The 15,659-nt window shown below is 35.9% G+C and overlaps 3 protein-coding genes across 5 annotated transcripts in view; 1 reads left to right on the forward strand and 2 right to left on the reverse strand.

The window, feature by feature from the left end:
• The first annotated feature begins 1,245 nt into the window (after positions 1–1,245).
• LOC126734554 (uncharacterized) lies at positions 1,246–14,249 on the forward strand. 2 transcript variants are annotated; one of them, XM_050438238.1, is made up of 2 exons: positions 1,246–1,409; positions 13,581–14,249. In XM_050438238.1, exons 1-2 carry the CDS (start codon positions 1,311–1,313, stop codon positions 13,833–13,835), a joined length of 354 nt encoding a protein of 117 aa, XP_050294195.1. In that variant the 5' UTR covers positions 1,246–1,310; the 3' UTR covers positions 13,836–14,249. The 2 variants fall into 2 exon arrangements, with proteins under 2 accessions (XP_050294195.1, XP_050294196.1); XM_050438239.1 differs by lacking the exon at positions 1,246–1,409 and adding an exon at positions 1,624–1,887.
• LOC126734546 (uncharacterized) lies at positions 1,881–8,556 on the reverse strand. The gene is made up of 2 exons (XM_050438227.1): positions 3,103–8,556; positions 1,881–2,938 (listed from the first exon to the last, which is right to left on the reverse strand). Exons 1-2 carry the CDS (start codon positions 8,242–8,244, stop codon positions 2,906–2,908), a joined length of 5,175 nt encoding a protein of 1,724 aa, XP_050294184.1. The 5' UTR covers positions 8,245–8,556; the 3' UTR covers positions 1,881–2,905.
• The window catches only part of LOC126734547 (probable 2-oxoglutarate dehydrogenase E1 component DHKTD1 homolog, mitochondrial), a 31,393-nt gene continuing 29,944 nt past the window's right edge, over positions 14,211–15,659 (reverse strand). For both annotated transcript variants that reach the window (XM_050438229.1, XM_050438228.1), the window contains exon 17: positions 14,211–14,368. In XM_050438229.1, the coding sequence (XP_050294186.1) occupies positions 14,264–14,368 (105 nt within the window). In that variant the 3' untranslated portion in view covers positions 14,211–14,263. The remainder of the gene's footprint in view (positions 14,369–15,659) is intronic.

Below are 15,659 nucleotides of genomic sequence, written 5' to 3' on the forward strand. Positions count from 1 at the left end.
AAGGCATAAAAGCCTTTGATATAACCATTAACTGAAAGGGCGCTTTTTTAGATCAACCTTCGGAAAGTTGCTTTTTTCACGCCATGAATTTTTCAAATTTTTTTCTTTAGGATGCTTTTTCTAACATAAGGACTACCTTTACTATTAATATGTTTACATCACTTGAAAGCTTGATCTCTTAGCTTGAAAAAGCAGTATTACTTATGACGCTCGGTAATATCGTTGATTGAATATTTGATATTCAATCAACGGTAATATACAGAGTGCAACCTTTTTAATTTTTTCTTAAGAACCCTTTCAAAATTTCAGCATTTTAAGAATTTTTTAAAACTTATTTTATGACATAATCCACTACTTTCTACGTAGAGTAGCTTTTGCTCTACACTCTTTTGACTTTGACGCTTAATACTGGTGAAAATACTGGTACGAAAACCATTTTTTCCTTCAGATACCCGAAATCTATCTGGCTATAATTCACTAAAAACTATTTTTACTTCAATGTTACCGGTTTACCGTAAAACGTAATTTTCTACGAAAAACCTCAAAAAATGAACATTAAGTATAGTCCAGCACCCAATGTAAAACCATAGTGAAGAGGTCCGACTCAAGAAAAGTAAATGGCGCGATTTGCTGGGTTGGATCGGAACCGACTTTTTCATTTTGAAAATTTGAGAAAAATGTCATAGTTTGAAACTTTGACATTTGTCAAATAGATAAATATGAAAAAAATGCCAAAATGAGATCGATCGTTACCTGCTACGTCTCCTAAACTGATACCTCAGTAAGTATAAAATTAAGTATTCAATAATACGTGGCCGTATTATTGAAAATTGCGTCTAAATATTTGCCATAATTTTTTAATAATTCACGTCGTTGCACGGTTCACGTTATTCTATCAAGGTGAAAGCGTGTCATATCATACAGTAGGATTCAGTAATATTAAAATATAGACGTTTCATATGAAGACAAATCTATAAATTCCCGGCAGTGCTTTTATGGTAAATGGAAATAATCTTGCAGAATTTATTATTAAGCGGATCAAAAAACAAAATGGCGTCACGAGACGTTAGTGTAGTCGATTCTAGAAGTTAGTGATTCTGGGTTCGATTCCTTGTCGCGACATTTTATTTTTTCTTAACAAACGATTGAACAATTTTAGTTAATATAGTGAAAAAAATTAAGCAAAACAACGACCCCCGAAGCCTTATTCTAATATTTCAAAGGCTACTTTAGATACCGATCGGACTATAGCAAAATCATCGAATTTAACATACTAAAACAGCGGAACCGCCTTACAAAACCATTAAATAATGATTATTTTTTTATTACATGATTGTCGGTGTAGGAAAAAAATCAGTTTATTTATTGTTATTGGATTTGTAGCGGGTTCTAAATGCATACATATTAAGGTAAGACATTTGATTCATTTTACAATATTGTTGTCAAATTATTGAAAATGGCGGCAAACTGATGAGAAATTATTATTAGATAATCATTGAATAATAGAAAAGAAAATAATGTATTGCTGGGTTCACCCTATACACACTAATTAAAACCTCATTAATAATCCCAATCATTTATTATGCATTTTGGTGATTTTACGCTTGTTAGTGCACGAAGCAGTACAACAGTTTTTGTGATTGATAAACGCGTAATTGGTAAACTCGGGGTGAGAAAAAAGTTTCGAAACCGCGCGTCGTCAGCCCATAAAAATTGATTAGTTTCTGGCGTTATCTCTCCTTGTGGCATTTTCTGTTATTATTTAACATTACAATAAACAATTTTATCGCGGAGTCTTACTCTTATAACATAGCCCGCGACAGTGTCACTTTTAACGTTGAGTCGTACGGAGTTAATTATTATCGGATGGACAAAATGTTTTCACGAGTATGTATAAATATTTTTTTTTATAATTTAATTTTTTATTTATGTGCCACACACGTGAATCTGACCTTAGAAAGTCATATTTTATAACGTAAAATTGTCCTCCATTTGTTTTTTTTGTTTCGGACAAAATGGCCGCTATATCAAAAGAATTATTACTATACGACGCCATCTTGTTTTTGCGCACCATTTGTTTTTATTTACTTTTATTAACAAAAAAATAACTTAAAATGGCTTCAAGATATTCAAAAACACACACCGGCAATTATTGTAATTTTTTTCTGGGGTTATTTACAATGGAATTTAAAAATAAGCCGTAGTTAAAGTAGACTTTTTTCTTCGACAACATGACATCATCGTTTACTTATCAATCCAGATAGTTGTGTCCAATGAATAAAATACTTGAGGGGAATAAGGCCTAGCTAAGAAAAAAATTGAATAAAGTGAAAGACTGTAATGTTAATATTTAGTTTAATACACCAAAGTGCTTATAAGGTTATATTAATTTTAACAAACTTAAAAAAATAATCTCTAAAAAAACTAGAAAACACAAAATAAATATTGTTTGGGGGGCTCCTTTTGGAAAGGACAAATAATAGGTATTGAAGGACCAGCGTGAACTTCACACGCAAAAGAAAATAAGAAAAAGAAAACAATTACAAATTTACGGCGTCAATAACGACTTACCTGACACTCGATGAATTGGTATATGTAGAACTGTAGATTAGATGGTTGGCCGGCCAGTTTTCTCAACACACACGCTATTCTATGTTTCGATGCGTATCGTACGATGGTACCGATCAAAAAGCCCGTCTCTCGCGGGAGGAAGCGTGCACCTGTCCAAGCCATCATTGACGCATGCACGCGGATATGGATTGTTATTGGTCAATTAAAATAATCAATACTTCTAACAAAATTGGCGGTGCATTCAAATACCCTTTAAATTTGCCAATTCCAAACATTCCGCCCACCAAAAAATACAATTTTTTCTCTTAGGCAACTTAAAAGGTCAAGTGTGTAATCACACCTGATAAGGATTTCCATAGCAAAACTCCTCAATAAACAACAAAATAAAAATGGTTAACTAATTCAAATTATAATTTCATCCATTGGTAGAACAACACACAACCGAGAAAATAATGAAAAAAGGAAAAAAAAAGGAAATAATAAAATAAACAAAGAATGGTCTCAAACTTATTGAGATGGCAAAGGACAAACCTTTATTAGAGGTCGGTCCAATAGTCCTTTCGTTGTACGAATTTGCACAACTCTGGGAACGTTATCGGGACTGGAGTAAATCCTTTCCAGCCTACCAATAAGCCAATTAAGAGGGGGTTGGTTATTGTCTTTGATTACGACAAGAGAGCTAACTTTTGGACAACGGTCAGGGAGAGTCCATTTATTGCGTTGTTGCAATCGATTTAGGTATTCCAAAGACCAACGTTTCCAGAAGCTTTGGTGCAATTGCTGAATCAATTGCCAACGTTTCAGTCGATGAAAAGGGATATCGATTAGTGCCTCATCAGGAGGAGCGGTAAGAGCTTCCATGGTCAGGAAATGACCAGGAGTCAGACACTCTAAATCATTGGGGTTGGGACTCATCTCACAGAGTGGTCTGGAATTCAAAATGGCTTCACATTGCGCCAAAACAGTGGACATTTCCTCAAAGGATAATACTTGTTGACCTATCACTCTCGCAAGATGCGCTTTAACCGATTTAACACCTGCCTCCCACAGGCCTCCGAAGTGTGGTGCGGAAGGCGGATTAAAGTGCCATTGAATATGCAACGTTTCTGCCGAACCCTGCAGATAGGACAAAAGCATTCGGGAAGCACCTACAAAATTGGTGCCTTGGTCACTGTACATATCAGAGCATCTGCCACGACGTGAAACAAAGCGTCTAAATGCCGCTAAAAAGCATTCAGAGGACAAATCGGACGCTACTTCAAGGTGTAGGGCTTTGGTAACCATGCACACAAACAGACATATATAGCCCTTTTGGCTTTGAACACCTCTACGCCTAGACATGGTAAGTGGTATGGGGCCCATATAATCCACTCCACACTGTGAAAATGGTTTAACTTGGGAAATACGAACTTTGGGTATATCACTCATGAAGGGGGAAAACGGAATTGGTTTCACTCTATGACATCTAAAACATTGGGATAGGACAGAATTTACGGCTCTACCAATAGATAAGATCCAAAATTGCTGTCTTAAAAGATATTGTAAAAGACGGGGACCAGGATGGCCATGATCTTTATGAAACATTTCAATAATTAACGAGGTCAATCGATGATCTCTGGGAAGAAGCATAGGATGCTTGGCATCAAATGGTAAATCAGAATGGCGCAGACGTCCGCCCACCCTGACGACTCCATGGGAGTCCAAAAACGGGGCAAGTTTTCTAAAGGGTTTAGGGGTAGCTAAATTGGTTTTTAGGCATTTAATTTCCTCAACAAAGACTTTGTCTTGGACAGATTTAACAATGATACAAGTAGCTTGATATATCTCATCAGCACTTAAACTTTGGGATAAGGGAAGTGATCTTTTCTTTAGACCTTTATCCCGGAACCGTATACAATATGCTACGATGTGTTGAACAGTTTTTAAGGAAGAAAACCGCTCAAGCAGCCTAATTACAACACATGAATTTTCTGGTATGGTTAAATTACAAGTAACTTTGCGTTCTTCTTGAAGCGCAATCGGATTATCCTTTGGATCGAACTCTAAAGGGGTTGGCCAGAGTTCGTGAGACAACTTTAACCATGGGGGGCCATTGAACCATAACGGATGGTCAAGCAATTGCTTGGGCAACAAACTACGAGAAAGGCAATCAGCAGGGTTTCCTACACCACTGATGTGAAACCACCTATTGGGAGGAATTCTATCTTGGATCTGCTGAACACGATTGGCTACAAAAGTCTTAAGCCGGGAAGGATGACTTTTAATCCAATACAAGGCTACACTGGAGTCAGACCAAGCATAGATTCTGTCAAATTTAATGGGAGAATTGGTAATCACAAAATGCATCAAATTGGAAAGAAGCAAGGCTGCACATGTCTCCAATCGGGGAACGGATAGAACCTTTAAAGGACACACCTTACTTTTTGCGCATAGTAAATTTACATGTACGTTACCTTCAGAATCAATTTGTCTCATGTATAAGACACCACCATAGACTAACAAAGATGCATCACAATAACCATGTAATTCAGTGCAAACAGCATCAGAAATAGTTACGTGACGTGGAATCGCAAATGAGGATAATAAAGGAAGTTGGGAGACATACACTTGCCATTGGTTAACGACATCTGAAGTAGGAACTTCATCCCATCCAACGCCTTGAATCCAAAGACGCTGAATAAGGCACTTGGCAACTAATACAACTGGAGCTACAAACCCTAATGGATCATAAATCTTGGCTATTTCGGACAAGATAACTCTTTTGGTGCACTCACGCGCGATTGGTTTTACTGAATAGGAAAATACATCTAACACTGGGTTCCACTGTAACCCCAGAATTTTTAAGGTACAATTGGCATTGTCATTAAAGGAGATGTTGTGTTGATGTGATTCAGGCACTAGGGATAACAACTCCTTACAATTAGAGGTCCACTTTCGAAGCTCAAACCCACCGCAAAAGAGTAAATCTGTTAATTGCTTCTGAAGTTCTAAGATTCCTTTAACTGAATGACCAAGACCAATTATATCATCCACGTAAGTTGACTTTAAAAGAATGTCACGAGCAAGGGGGAATTCTTTTCCATAATCCTTGGCTAATTGGTGTAAGGTTCGGATTGCCAAATATGGACTACAATTTAGACCATAAGTGACAGTACACAAGGTATATTCTTGAATAGGGTTTGAAGGATCAAACCTCCATAAAATCTTTTGGTATTTTAAATCTTGTTCATGGATGCCAATCATTCTATACATTTGGCGAATATCGGTGCTAAACACAATGGGGAAAAATCTAAAGGTTAACAAAATGGTAACAATATCGTTTTGGAGTTTTGGACCTGGCAATAAAACATCATTTAAGCTAAGGTTATTAGAGCCTTTTGAGGATCCGTCAAATACAACTCTAATTTTAGTAGTTCCACTGTCATCTTTGACAACACAATGGTGAGGAAAATAATATGAAAGATTGTCAGCGGAAGTACAGGGTATCATGTGGTTTTGATCCAAATAATCTTGCATAAAATCGTTATACAAGCTTCGAAGACTTGGATTTCTAATCAATCTGTTCTCCAACAAATTGAAACGTCTCAAGGCTTGATGTTTGGTATCACCCAAGTCAATGTCTGGTTGCTTAAAGGGAAGACGCACTACATAGCGTCCATCAGGTTTTTGAGAACAAGTGGAAACAAAGAAATCTTCACATTTCTGTTCCTCAGGACTCAAGAGAACCTTATCTGGAACATCCTCAAGCTCCCAAGATTTATGCAAATTGATATCAAGAGGACTTTCAACTGGGATGGTACTTGGCACATAGGTACACAATGACACAAATTCATTAGTGGGAGTATTATTGCCACCTATTAAAATCCATCCAAATATGGTTTTAATAGCACATGGACTACCATTGATACTTTTCCTAAAACCTGGGAGAATAATCTCAGAAAACAAAGGAACACCTAGGAGCAAATCTATACCATGGGGTACAGCAAAATTCTTGTCGGCTAATTCAAGACCTCTCAAATGTTTCCACTTGGAGGGATTAATTGGAAAGGTTGGGGTATTTTCACAAATGGAATGCACAACAATTGCTTCAAATTCCAAACATGGGCCAGTTGTGGACAAAACCTTTAGCTTAACCGTACCTAATGACGAAGCTGTAGACATATTGTTTATGCCTTGAATAGGAATTTGGCTAGGTGTAATGGGTAGAGCAAGTTGCTGTACACAAGATAAGGTCACAAAATTAGCCACACTAGCACAGTCAAGCATAGCACGACAAGGAAACAAATCTTGAGAAATATTGTACACTGATATTTCAGCTGTAGCAAACAAAGTAGGTTCTTCATGGGAAAGCACACTTGTCAAGCAAGGCACTACAGAAGTGGCATTAACAGTAGGGGGTTCCTTGACTTCACTAACATTGGGAACATCATTGATAGGTTGGAAGTGCAGCAAAGTATGGTGTTTCTTGGAACAAATTTTACAAACCTTGGTTCCAAGACATCTAGGAACACTATGAGTCCTGGAGAAACAATTGAAACACATATGCTGCTGTTTAACAAAGGAATATCTTGCTGAAACCTCTGCTTCAATAAACTTGGCACACTTTACAAGGGGGTGTGAACTCAGGTTGCAGAACAAACATTTCTGCTCGGTATTGGTCATATAAGCTTTGGCTGGAAGCACTCTTTTAGATCTATTAGGGTCATAAGATTCCTTTTGTTTCGAATTGGATTGAGATACTACTTTGGGCTCATTAAGAAGGACACTATTTTCCAAGGCTTTACATGTTTTGTTTAAAAATCTAGTCAAATCTCCATATCTGGGAATGGGTTTATCACTGCATTCAATTTCAAATTGGGTTTTTAAGGAAGGGTCAATTTTTTGCAATAGCAAATTTAATTTGGTAAAATCCCACAAATCAATTCCTTGCAAGGAATTTAAAGCCTCCATATTTTGGGAAAAGGTAGTGATAAGTCTTCTCAGATCACCGGCAGAGTGAGTTTTGGCTGGAGGTGCATTATATATAGCTAGCCAATAGTCAGTTGCTAGGGCTCTCTTATTCTCAAAACGCTCAATTAAAGCATTAAAAGCCACAGGATAATTAGCTTCAGTTAAGGCAATGTTTCTAATAAGCTCAGCTGCTTCGCCTTGAACAGCCATTTGGAGATGTTGGAATCTTTGTATATCAGAAAGGGATCTTTTCTCATGGACAAGGGTTCGAAATAGATCATAAAAGGCAGGCCAGTCTCTTCTGTTCCCAGAAAAGACAGGGACTTTAATTCTAGGTAGGTCAAGATCATGATCATGATCATCACTTGGCAATTCACTAAAGGAGTGGTTGTTGCTTTTGCAGCCACTTTTTGGTACAACATCTACTGGAGGGAGTAACTCTCGAAGCAAGGAATGAACAACATATTTCATTTCATCAAAGGTATTTCCAAGAGAATGTTGCTCATCCTGTTTGTCATCATCAGAGCAAGCTAAAATGTCTAAATGCAAAGTCTCAAAAGAAGAACAAATACTAGGGAAATCCTCAGCGCGGGCTCTCAGTAAATTCAACTTGGAAGGATGGTTTTGACACTCAATAGCCAAATTATATATGGCTTCTAATCGTTTAATATAGGACTGACGCTTCTTTATTAATTTAGCTGCTACTGGCTGATTTGTAGACATGATGGTAACTAAGAATGGTAAATACTAAATAAAATCTCCACAATATGGAATTAATGGAAATTGGTATCCAGACAAATCGTTAGGTTTGTGTATATAACACTGGTATAGACAACGCCGGAATGACGTCGAATATCACAAAGGAATGAAGCACTAATAATTTAACGTTCCACAATAAACGTTAATGGAATGGGGTATCCAAACAAATCTTCCGATTTGTGGATAAATCACTGGTATAAACAACGCCGGAATAACGTTGAATCACAAAAGGGTATATTGGTCGGTAAAAATAAACTTTTATCAATCAAAGAGTTAAAGTTCAAATTTCTATTGGGCAAAATCACAAAGGTAAACAATCAAAAATTGGGTTAGGTAAACAATAACAAAACATTGACGTTATGTCTTGTCACCTGTCACAACAATGGGTTAAAAAACTGACCGGTTATCGGTTATTGCAACCGCACATTACTCGGACAAATGGAAATCGACACCAGTGTCATAGGAATGCTACTTGGTCAAGCGTTGCTATAAAAAATGGTAAACAAATGTTTTTTTTAACGGAAATATCTGCGTCTTGCTATGGACTTCAAACCAAGGTTGCGATTAAACACTTTTGGATAGTTAAATAGACTGTAAATTTTAAGGACGATTCGATTTATCCGGCTCGAAGGACCAAATGTTTGGGGGGCTCCTTTTGGAAAGGACAAATAATAGGTATTGAAGGACCAGCGTGAACTTCACACGCAAAAGAAAATAAGAAAAAGAAAACAATTACAAATTTACGGCGTCAATAACGACTTACCTGACACTCGATGAATTGGTATATGTAGAACTGTAGATTAGATGGTTGGCCGGCCAGTTTTCTCAACACACACGCTATTCTATGTTTCGATGCGTATCGTACGATGGTACCGATCAAAAAGCCCGTCTCTCGCGGGAGGAAGCGTGCACCTGTCCAAGCCATCATTGACGCATGCACGCGGATATGGATTGTTATTGGTCAATTAAAATAATCAATACTTCTAACAAAATTGGCGGTGCATTCAAATACCCTTTAAATTTGCCAATTCCAAACAAATATTAAGAAAAATAACCTTATTGTCCGATGGAGGTTTAATAAAGCTTATACATAAAAATGGCACAACTCGTTAATTGGGCGAAGTTTAACAGCCACCGGGACACTCAAAATCATCCATGTCATTGACTGTTAAGCCAACACATTCCTCATGGTACTATTTAAGATATTTGCTGCACTGCCTCATATCGGCCTGCCTGTCTTCCTCACATCCATGGCAATACCATTCGGTACTTAACTTTTCCCAGGAGCTTTCAATATCTTTATTCAATTTGGCACGACTTTTGTTCTCCTCGGTAAAAAGATCTCTAGTGACTGGAGTTCCTTTGTAGTTTAGAGCTTTAGTTCGATTTTTTTTTAGGTTTTTCATTAGTTTTTACTGGTGTGGGCAAAAGCTCATTAAAAGAAGTGACTTTTGTTGTTCGTCTCTTTAATTCAGCAAGAAGGATATGGTCATTAGTCGAATCCGAGTCAGAAGAGTAAACATTGGAATAGGAAAATTTGCCAGACTTGTTGGATGCTCTTCCAGACGGACCAGGTTGAGGAGATTCAGGTGGACGCCTAATTTCTTTGTTGGTATCATCCGGTGCCGGTACGTTTGAGAGAATTGAAGGAGCAAATGCTGTTTCTGGAATTGCCTCGGGATTTAATGGAAACAGACCAGTAGCCTTAAAACCGTTTATAATGTTACTATGCATTATTTAGACCAAACATTTAAAAGTATGATGTTAAAACGTGATTTGGTCAGCTTTTTGTTAGGATTCTGATCCAAGAATAATAATACCTCATTATCCCAATGATGCTCAAATGAACGATATACAGATTTGTCGAGGGGTTGAAGCTCATGTGTTGTATTCGATGGCAAACAGTAGAGATCTATATCAAGTGAGTCTCCAACATCAACAATTGACAAATCAAAATGACAAGCTGCACCATCAAAAACTAAGAGGCACCTTCCTGGACTTTTGTATCGGGCTAAGTGCCTGAGGAATTCTTTAAAAAGTTCGTTAGTCATGTAGCCTTTACTTGATTTTTCCACTAGAGTTCCTGGTGGCAAATTATCATGTAATTCTGGCTTTAGCCTCTTTCCTTTAAAAATAATCATAGGAGGTATTGGTATTCCAAGGGCAATTGTCACACTCACTGCATGTTCTGACGATTGAAAGTGAACACGTTTTACCCCTTTCTTAGCTAAAACGGTTGGCTGGTGGTGAATAGTCAAGCGGCATCCTTTTTCATCCATATTATAAAGTCTTTCAGGGTGATTAATTATATCAAGACAAGACCATTATACATTTTCCCTATTTTTGAAAAATGATCATCAACTATAAATTTATTAAATTTTTGAGCCCTAGCTGGATTCATAAACTGTGCTTTTCTTTTATTTATTAATAGTATATCGGAACAGCTCACTGTAAATAGTTTGTTATATGCGGATGATACAAAATTGTATTATGGCATCAATAGTATCTTAGATTGTATGGAATTGCAAAATAATATTAATCTCCTCATAACAATCTTCCTCTTAATGCTGCCAAGTGTAAAGTTGTTTCTTACTCTTTGAAGAAAAACCTGATTATGCATGACTATACTATGGACAGTGAGACTGTCCCGAGATCAACGGAGTTTAAGGATTTGGGGGTGACTCTTTCCTTTCAGCCACACATTCAGGACATTGTTAATCGGAGCTACAGAATGCTGGGTTTTGTCATTAGGAACGCACATAGCTTCAATAATATCTTTAGTCTTAAAATTTTGTATTTTTCTTATGTGAGATCAATACTGGAATATGCTTCTTCTGTATGGTCACCATTTTATATGAATCATATACATGAACTAGAAAATGTTCAGCGTAAATTCCTAAAGTTCCTTTCATATAAATATGACGGAGTGTACCCAGCAATTGGTTTTTCACATCAACGCCTACTAGAAATGTACTCCTTTAGTAGTCTTGAGGAGAGGCGAAAATCTGCTGATCTGAAATTTTTATTTAAACTTCTTAATAATAAAATTGATTCGCCAGACTTATTACCACATGTAAATCTTCATGTGCCCCGCATATCATCTAGAAATTCTGACACATTTTACCTATCTAGACCTAGAACGAATATTTGTAAATATTCTCCAATGCGTAGAGCATGTGGCACTTTTAATTCTGTTCAGGATCAATGTGATATATTCAACTGCAGTTTGTCCGAAATTAAAAGAGTACGCTTTTCCTAGATAGTAGACATAAACAAAATTATTTTTTATTCAAGTATTGTATAATATTGTAGGAAACTATTGCTATTAATAATGTATTCTTTTTTTTCTCTAGTTTTGGATTGTAATTTGTATAATATTGTATTTTTTTTCCCCCACTCAATAATTGGAATTTTTTTCTGTGGAGTGGTGTAATTAAAATAAAATAAAATAAAAAATTAGGATTCCATTCTGAACATGATTTCTAATGGTTCTTCTGGGATTATTAAACCTTGGCGCAGCCCCATATGTACTCGAGTACCGCGTTGAACAGATCGAACTTCTGATATTAAATCCTCCTCGCACCAAGGTGCCCTTTTAGGAGGCATGATGTTAAAAATCACTGAAAATAAAACGAGAATAGTTTATAATATGTTAATAAAAACATTAATTTGTCATGAGGATAATAAGGCCTACATCATAGAGGGTAATAAGGCCTATAGCTTATTTTTATAGGCCTTATTACCCTCCATGTAGACCTTATTATCCTCATGTAGTAATTAATATTCATTTCTCTATGAACTTACTGACGCCCGAAAGCGAGGAACGCGGGTAATCCGTTCGAATGTCGTTTGTAAATGGACCAATAGGAGACGCGGATCCAACGCCATCGATTTGCGATTAATTTAAAGCGGTTTTTTTTAATATAGGCCTTATTACCCGACAGGCCTTATTACCTGCAGGTACTTTATTCAAAATTAGTCCAATTAATATTTAGTATACATCCAAGTGCAAGGAATAAATATTCATTCGACAGCCAATGGATTACCGGTTTAAGATATCCATTTTAGTCCAGTCAAAATAAGTAGAAAAAAAATGAAAGTTTACAATAATTCAGGGAAAGCTGAAAATTTGCATCGATGTTAAAAATAGTATTACAAGTAAAATGGCAAAAATCCCCATTGATCCTCCTTGTGCTAAAAATTCTATTCAAGGTCAAACGTCAAAAATACTGTTTTTTCGCGTTTTTTCTCGTAAACGGTAAATTTTATCATACAAATAGGTTAGATAAAAATTGTAGATCAGAAAATTACCTACACAAAATGTCTCACACCGTCGATCAATATGAGGTAGTCTTCTTAAATCATGGTAGGAATTTTATTGTAAAGTTTTAATTACCAGCATTACAAAACACTGTATGTCGAAGACATAAATTTGCTAAAAAAAATATAAAACCTTAATTTCTGTCTAAACTACCCAAAATTGGGATAGATAGCTCTTATGAAAGTTACTTTTATTTCTCCCAAGGAACCTAAAAATATACGGGGTGTCCCATTTAAAATTCTGGTGTTAAAGCACTTTTTGACCACCCTGTATTGATGAAACTCAAATAATTTAAAAATTCGCCTAAAACCAAAAGAGTTCTATAAGAAATTTTATTTGCTCACCCTGTAGATTCTGAGTAAAGGTATAGGCCCCTAATAAAATAGCCACCCTGTGCATTATAGGACAAATAATGCATTCGAAATGAACGTTTAAAAGTGTGTCGTTTGACTCTCCATTGATTATTCAATTGGGTATCACTTGGGCAGTACCATTCGGATGTCCATAGGATAGCTGATTTGTCCAAAAGGAGACATATATTAAATAACCAATACCTCTTCATCCTCAATTTTTTTTCAATGTGAAATCGTTCAATTTTAAGTCTTGATCTTCTCAAAATAATGATAAATTGAAATAAAATGGGAATATCACACATTAACTGACCTTTAAAGGATAATTCAGTATGATAAAACTTGAAATAGTTGAGGTTTTTGTTTTGATAATGTGTTGAACAATTAAAGGCAGACTTAGAATGCAAATAGTGTTTAAGAAAGTGATATGTGGTAAAGTGTACTTTAAAAGTCAAATTAAACTGTTGAGTCGTTGTTGTTATTATTATTATTATCAGGAGGTCAAGAAGGTCTTTTGTTTTAAATTTTCACCTCAATTAACAGGCTCGGAATCGTTTTTGTTCTCCGAGTATTATTTCCGAAATGTTGAAATAAACATAAAATTGTTTTTCTTTTCTGTTCCTGTTTAGATGGAGAACAAGGGTTACCATAAAGAAACCGAAACCGGTACCGAGTTGAACAAAGTGACGGTCAACGGTCACGTGAAGGCGACGACCACGTGTTCACCCGAAGTTTGCCGATCGGCCCGGCAACGTTTCCAACCCCCCGATTTATCCGGCAACCCCTGGAACCAGAAAAAAACGATTTTCTTCATCACCGTCATCGTCCTACTGATCGTCTGGATTATCGTTTATACTATCGTTAGCGAACTGAAAATGGTGTGAACGTTTTAATTTATACAAAAATTCCGTTTGACGTTCGCAGAAGGATTTAAGGGCGTGGTCCGAACATAACCTCATTTTTCTGTTGGATTAGCAAGTTTTTTTTGACAATAACTTAACGCCAATAATAGTTAAATGACGTTTTATTATACTAGTGAAAACCAGTTAATTCTTTTTATATAATTCAAAATAACAGTTGGCAGCTGACAAGTGACGTAACTAAAAATAGGGTTTCGGGGGTGCCAAACTTACCTACTGCGATCATCGACAATTGAACATTTTGGCTGTGATTTTTTAACACTTCTCATAAGTTCCATAATCCATCAATCACGTCATCCGTCACAAAATCATATACATATAAATGACAACGATGGCAAGTTAATATATTAAAATATATAATAATAATATGATAACAAATTTGATTTATTTATTTACAAAACAAACGGTTTGGTGAGTATTTCCGTTTCCTGTTGCTTGTGCAGTTTGGCCACGCCCGCGGCCGGCGCAGCCGCAGTTGGACGGCCACAGTACATAACCTAGAAAAAATTTGACTTTTTCACTAAAAGTGCACAAACTCAGTTCGCACCGCCACTCTTTTTTGTGCTGTCAAAATTGTGTACGAGCGTGTCGTATATGGAATAGTATTTTATTAATCTCGAGTGTCGATTTTCTTATTTTCACTTTTTTGGTTAAGCTTGAATTAATTTGGCAATTAATCTAGAGGATTTTCCTTATTTGAAGTACAGCTAAAAATTTGGTATCCAATTACGTATACAGGGTGTTTCCTAACTACGGTACGAAACTATACAGGGTCGTTTTATAAAAAAAAGTTCCTATGAACGTATGTCGGGAGTTGCTTTGTTTCTGAGATACAAAGAGAAAATAACGGTGTTTTAAAAATACTATAACTATCCTTAAACCGATTTGGTTGAAATTTGGTGCAGTTATTTGAAGTTATAAGACGCTTATTTAGCTGTAACTAGATTGAAATTATTAGGTCCGGTGGCGTGTCAGTGGGCACCACATGCTTATTGTTGAGAAAAAAACAAGGCCAATAATTAATTGTTTTGCAGCTTTTTATTTATTTTTGTATTTAAGCAACTAAAAATACAACTTTTTCGTATTTTATCTTATTATCTTCATATCTGGCTTTATTTTCGAGAAAAAAAATTTAAAGTATCTTTAACTCATTCTAAAAATTATCCATGGACGACAACATGAAATAATAACCAATTAATTCGATAAACAATTTCGACCTTAAAGTACATGAGCAAAATGTCCACCCTCCAATGCACGACTTTTTGGTCTCTTGTGTCTTGTTTACTATGATAATAAACATTCAACTTCTACGATTTTTATTATCAGATTTTTGAAATACAACAAAATAACATGAAGGGTGGATGTCTTATCCTGTTCCCATCAACCAAGGGGGACACAACAAGACTGAGTTGTGTCTAAGTACTCGAAGGACCAATCAATATGATTAAAAATAAAACAACACTTGTACAACATAATATGTATACATTTAATAAACAAATTTTTACTTTTAGTTTTCCTTGCCTCAACTGAGCCCTTATTTAATATATATATATATACTTTATACACTGATTTCAGTCATTATATACACTGTACAACTTCTTTTATTTTACATTGCTTCTTCAACTTCACTAACAACAAGGCACTATTGACATAATAAAGGCCGCCATTTTGCTTCCATTCCATAACTTGGGTTAAACGAATTAATACGTTTAAGTATTTAGGGCACAGAGAACTTTACCCATTTATATGAGACAGTACAGAGAGACAGAGCTATATTATTAATTAATG

Source organism: Anthonomus grandis, chromosome 3 (genome assembly GCF_022605725.1).
Source record: "Anthonomus grandis grandis chromosome 3, icAntGran1.3, whole genome shotgun sequence".
Taxonomy (NCBI): Eukaryota; Metazoa; Arthropoda; class Insecta; order Coleoptera; family Curculionidae; genus Anthonomus; species Anthonomus grandis.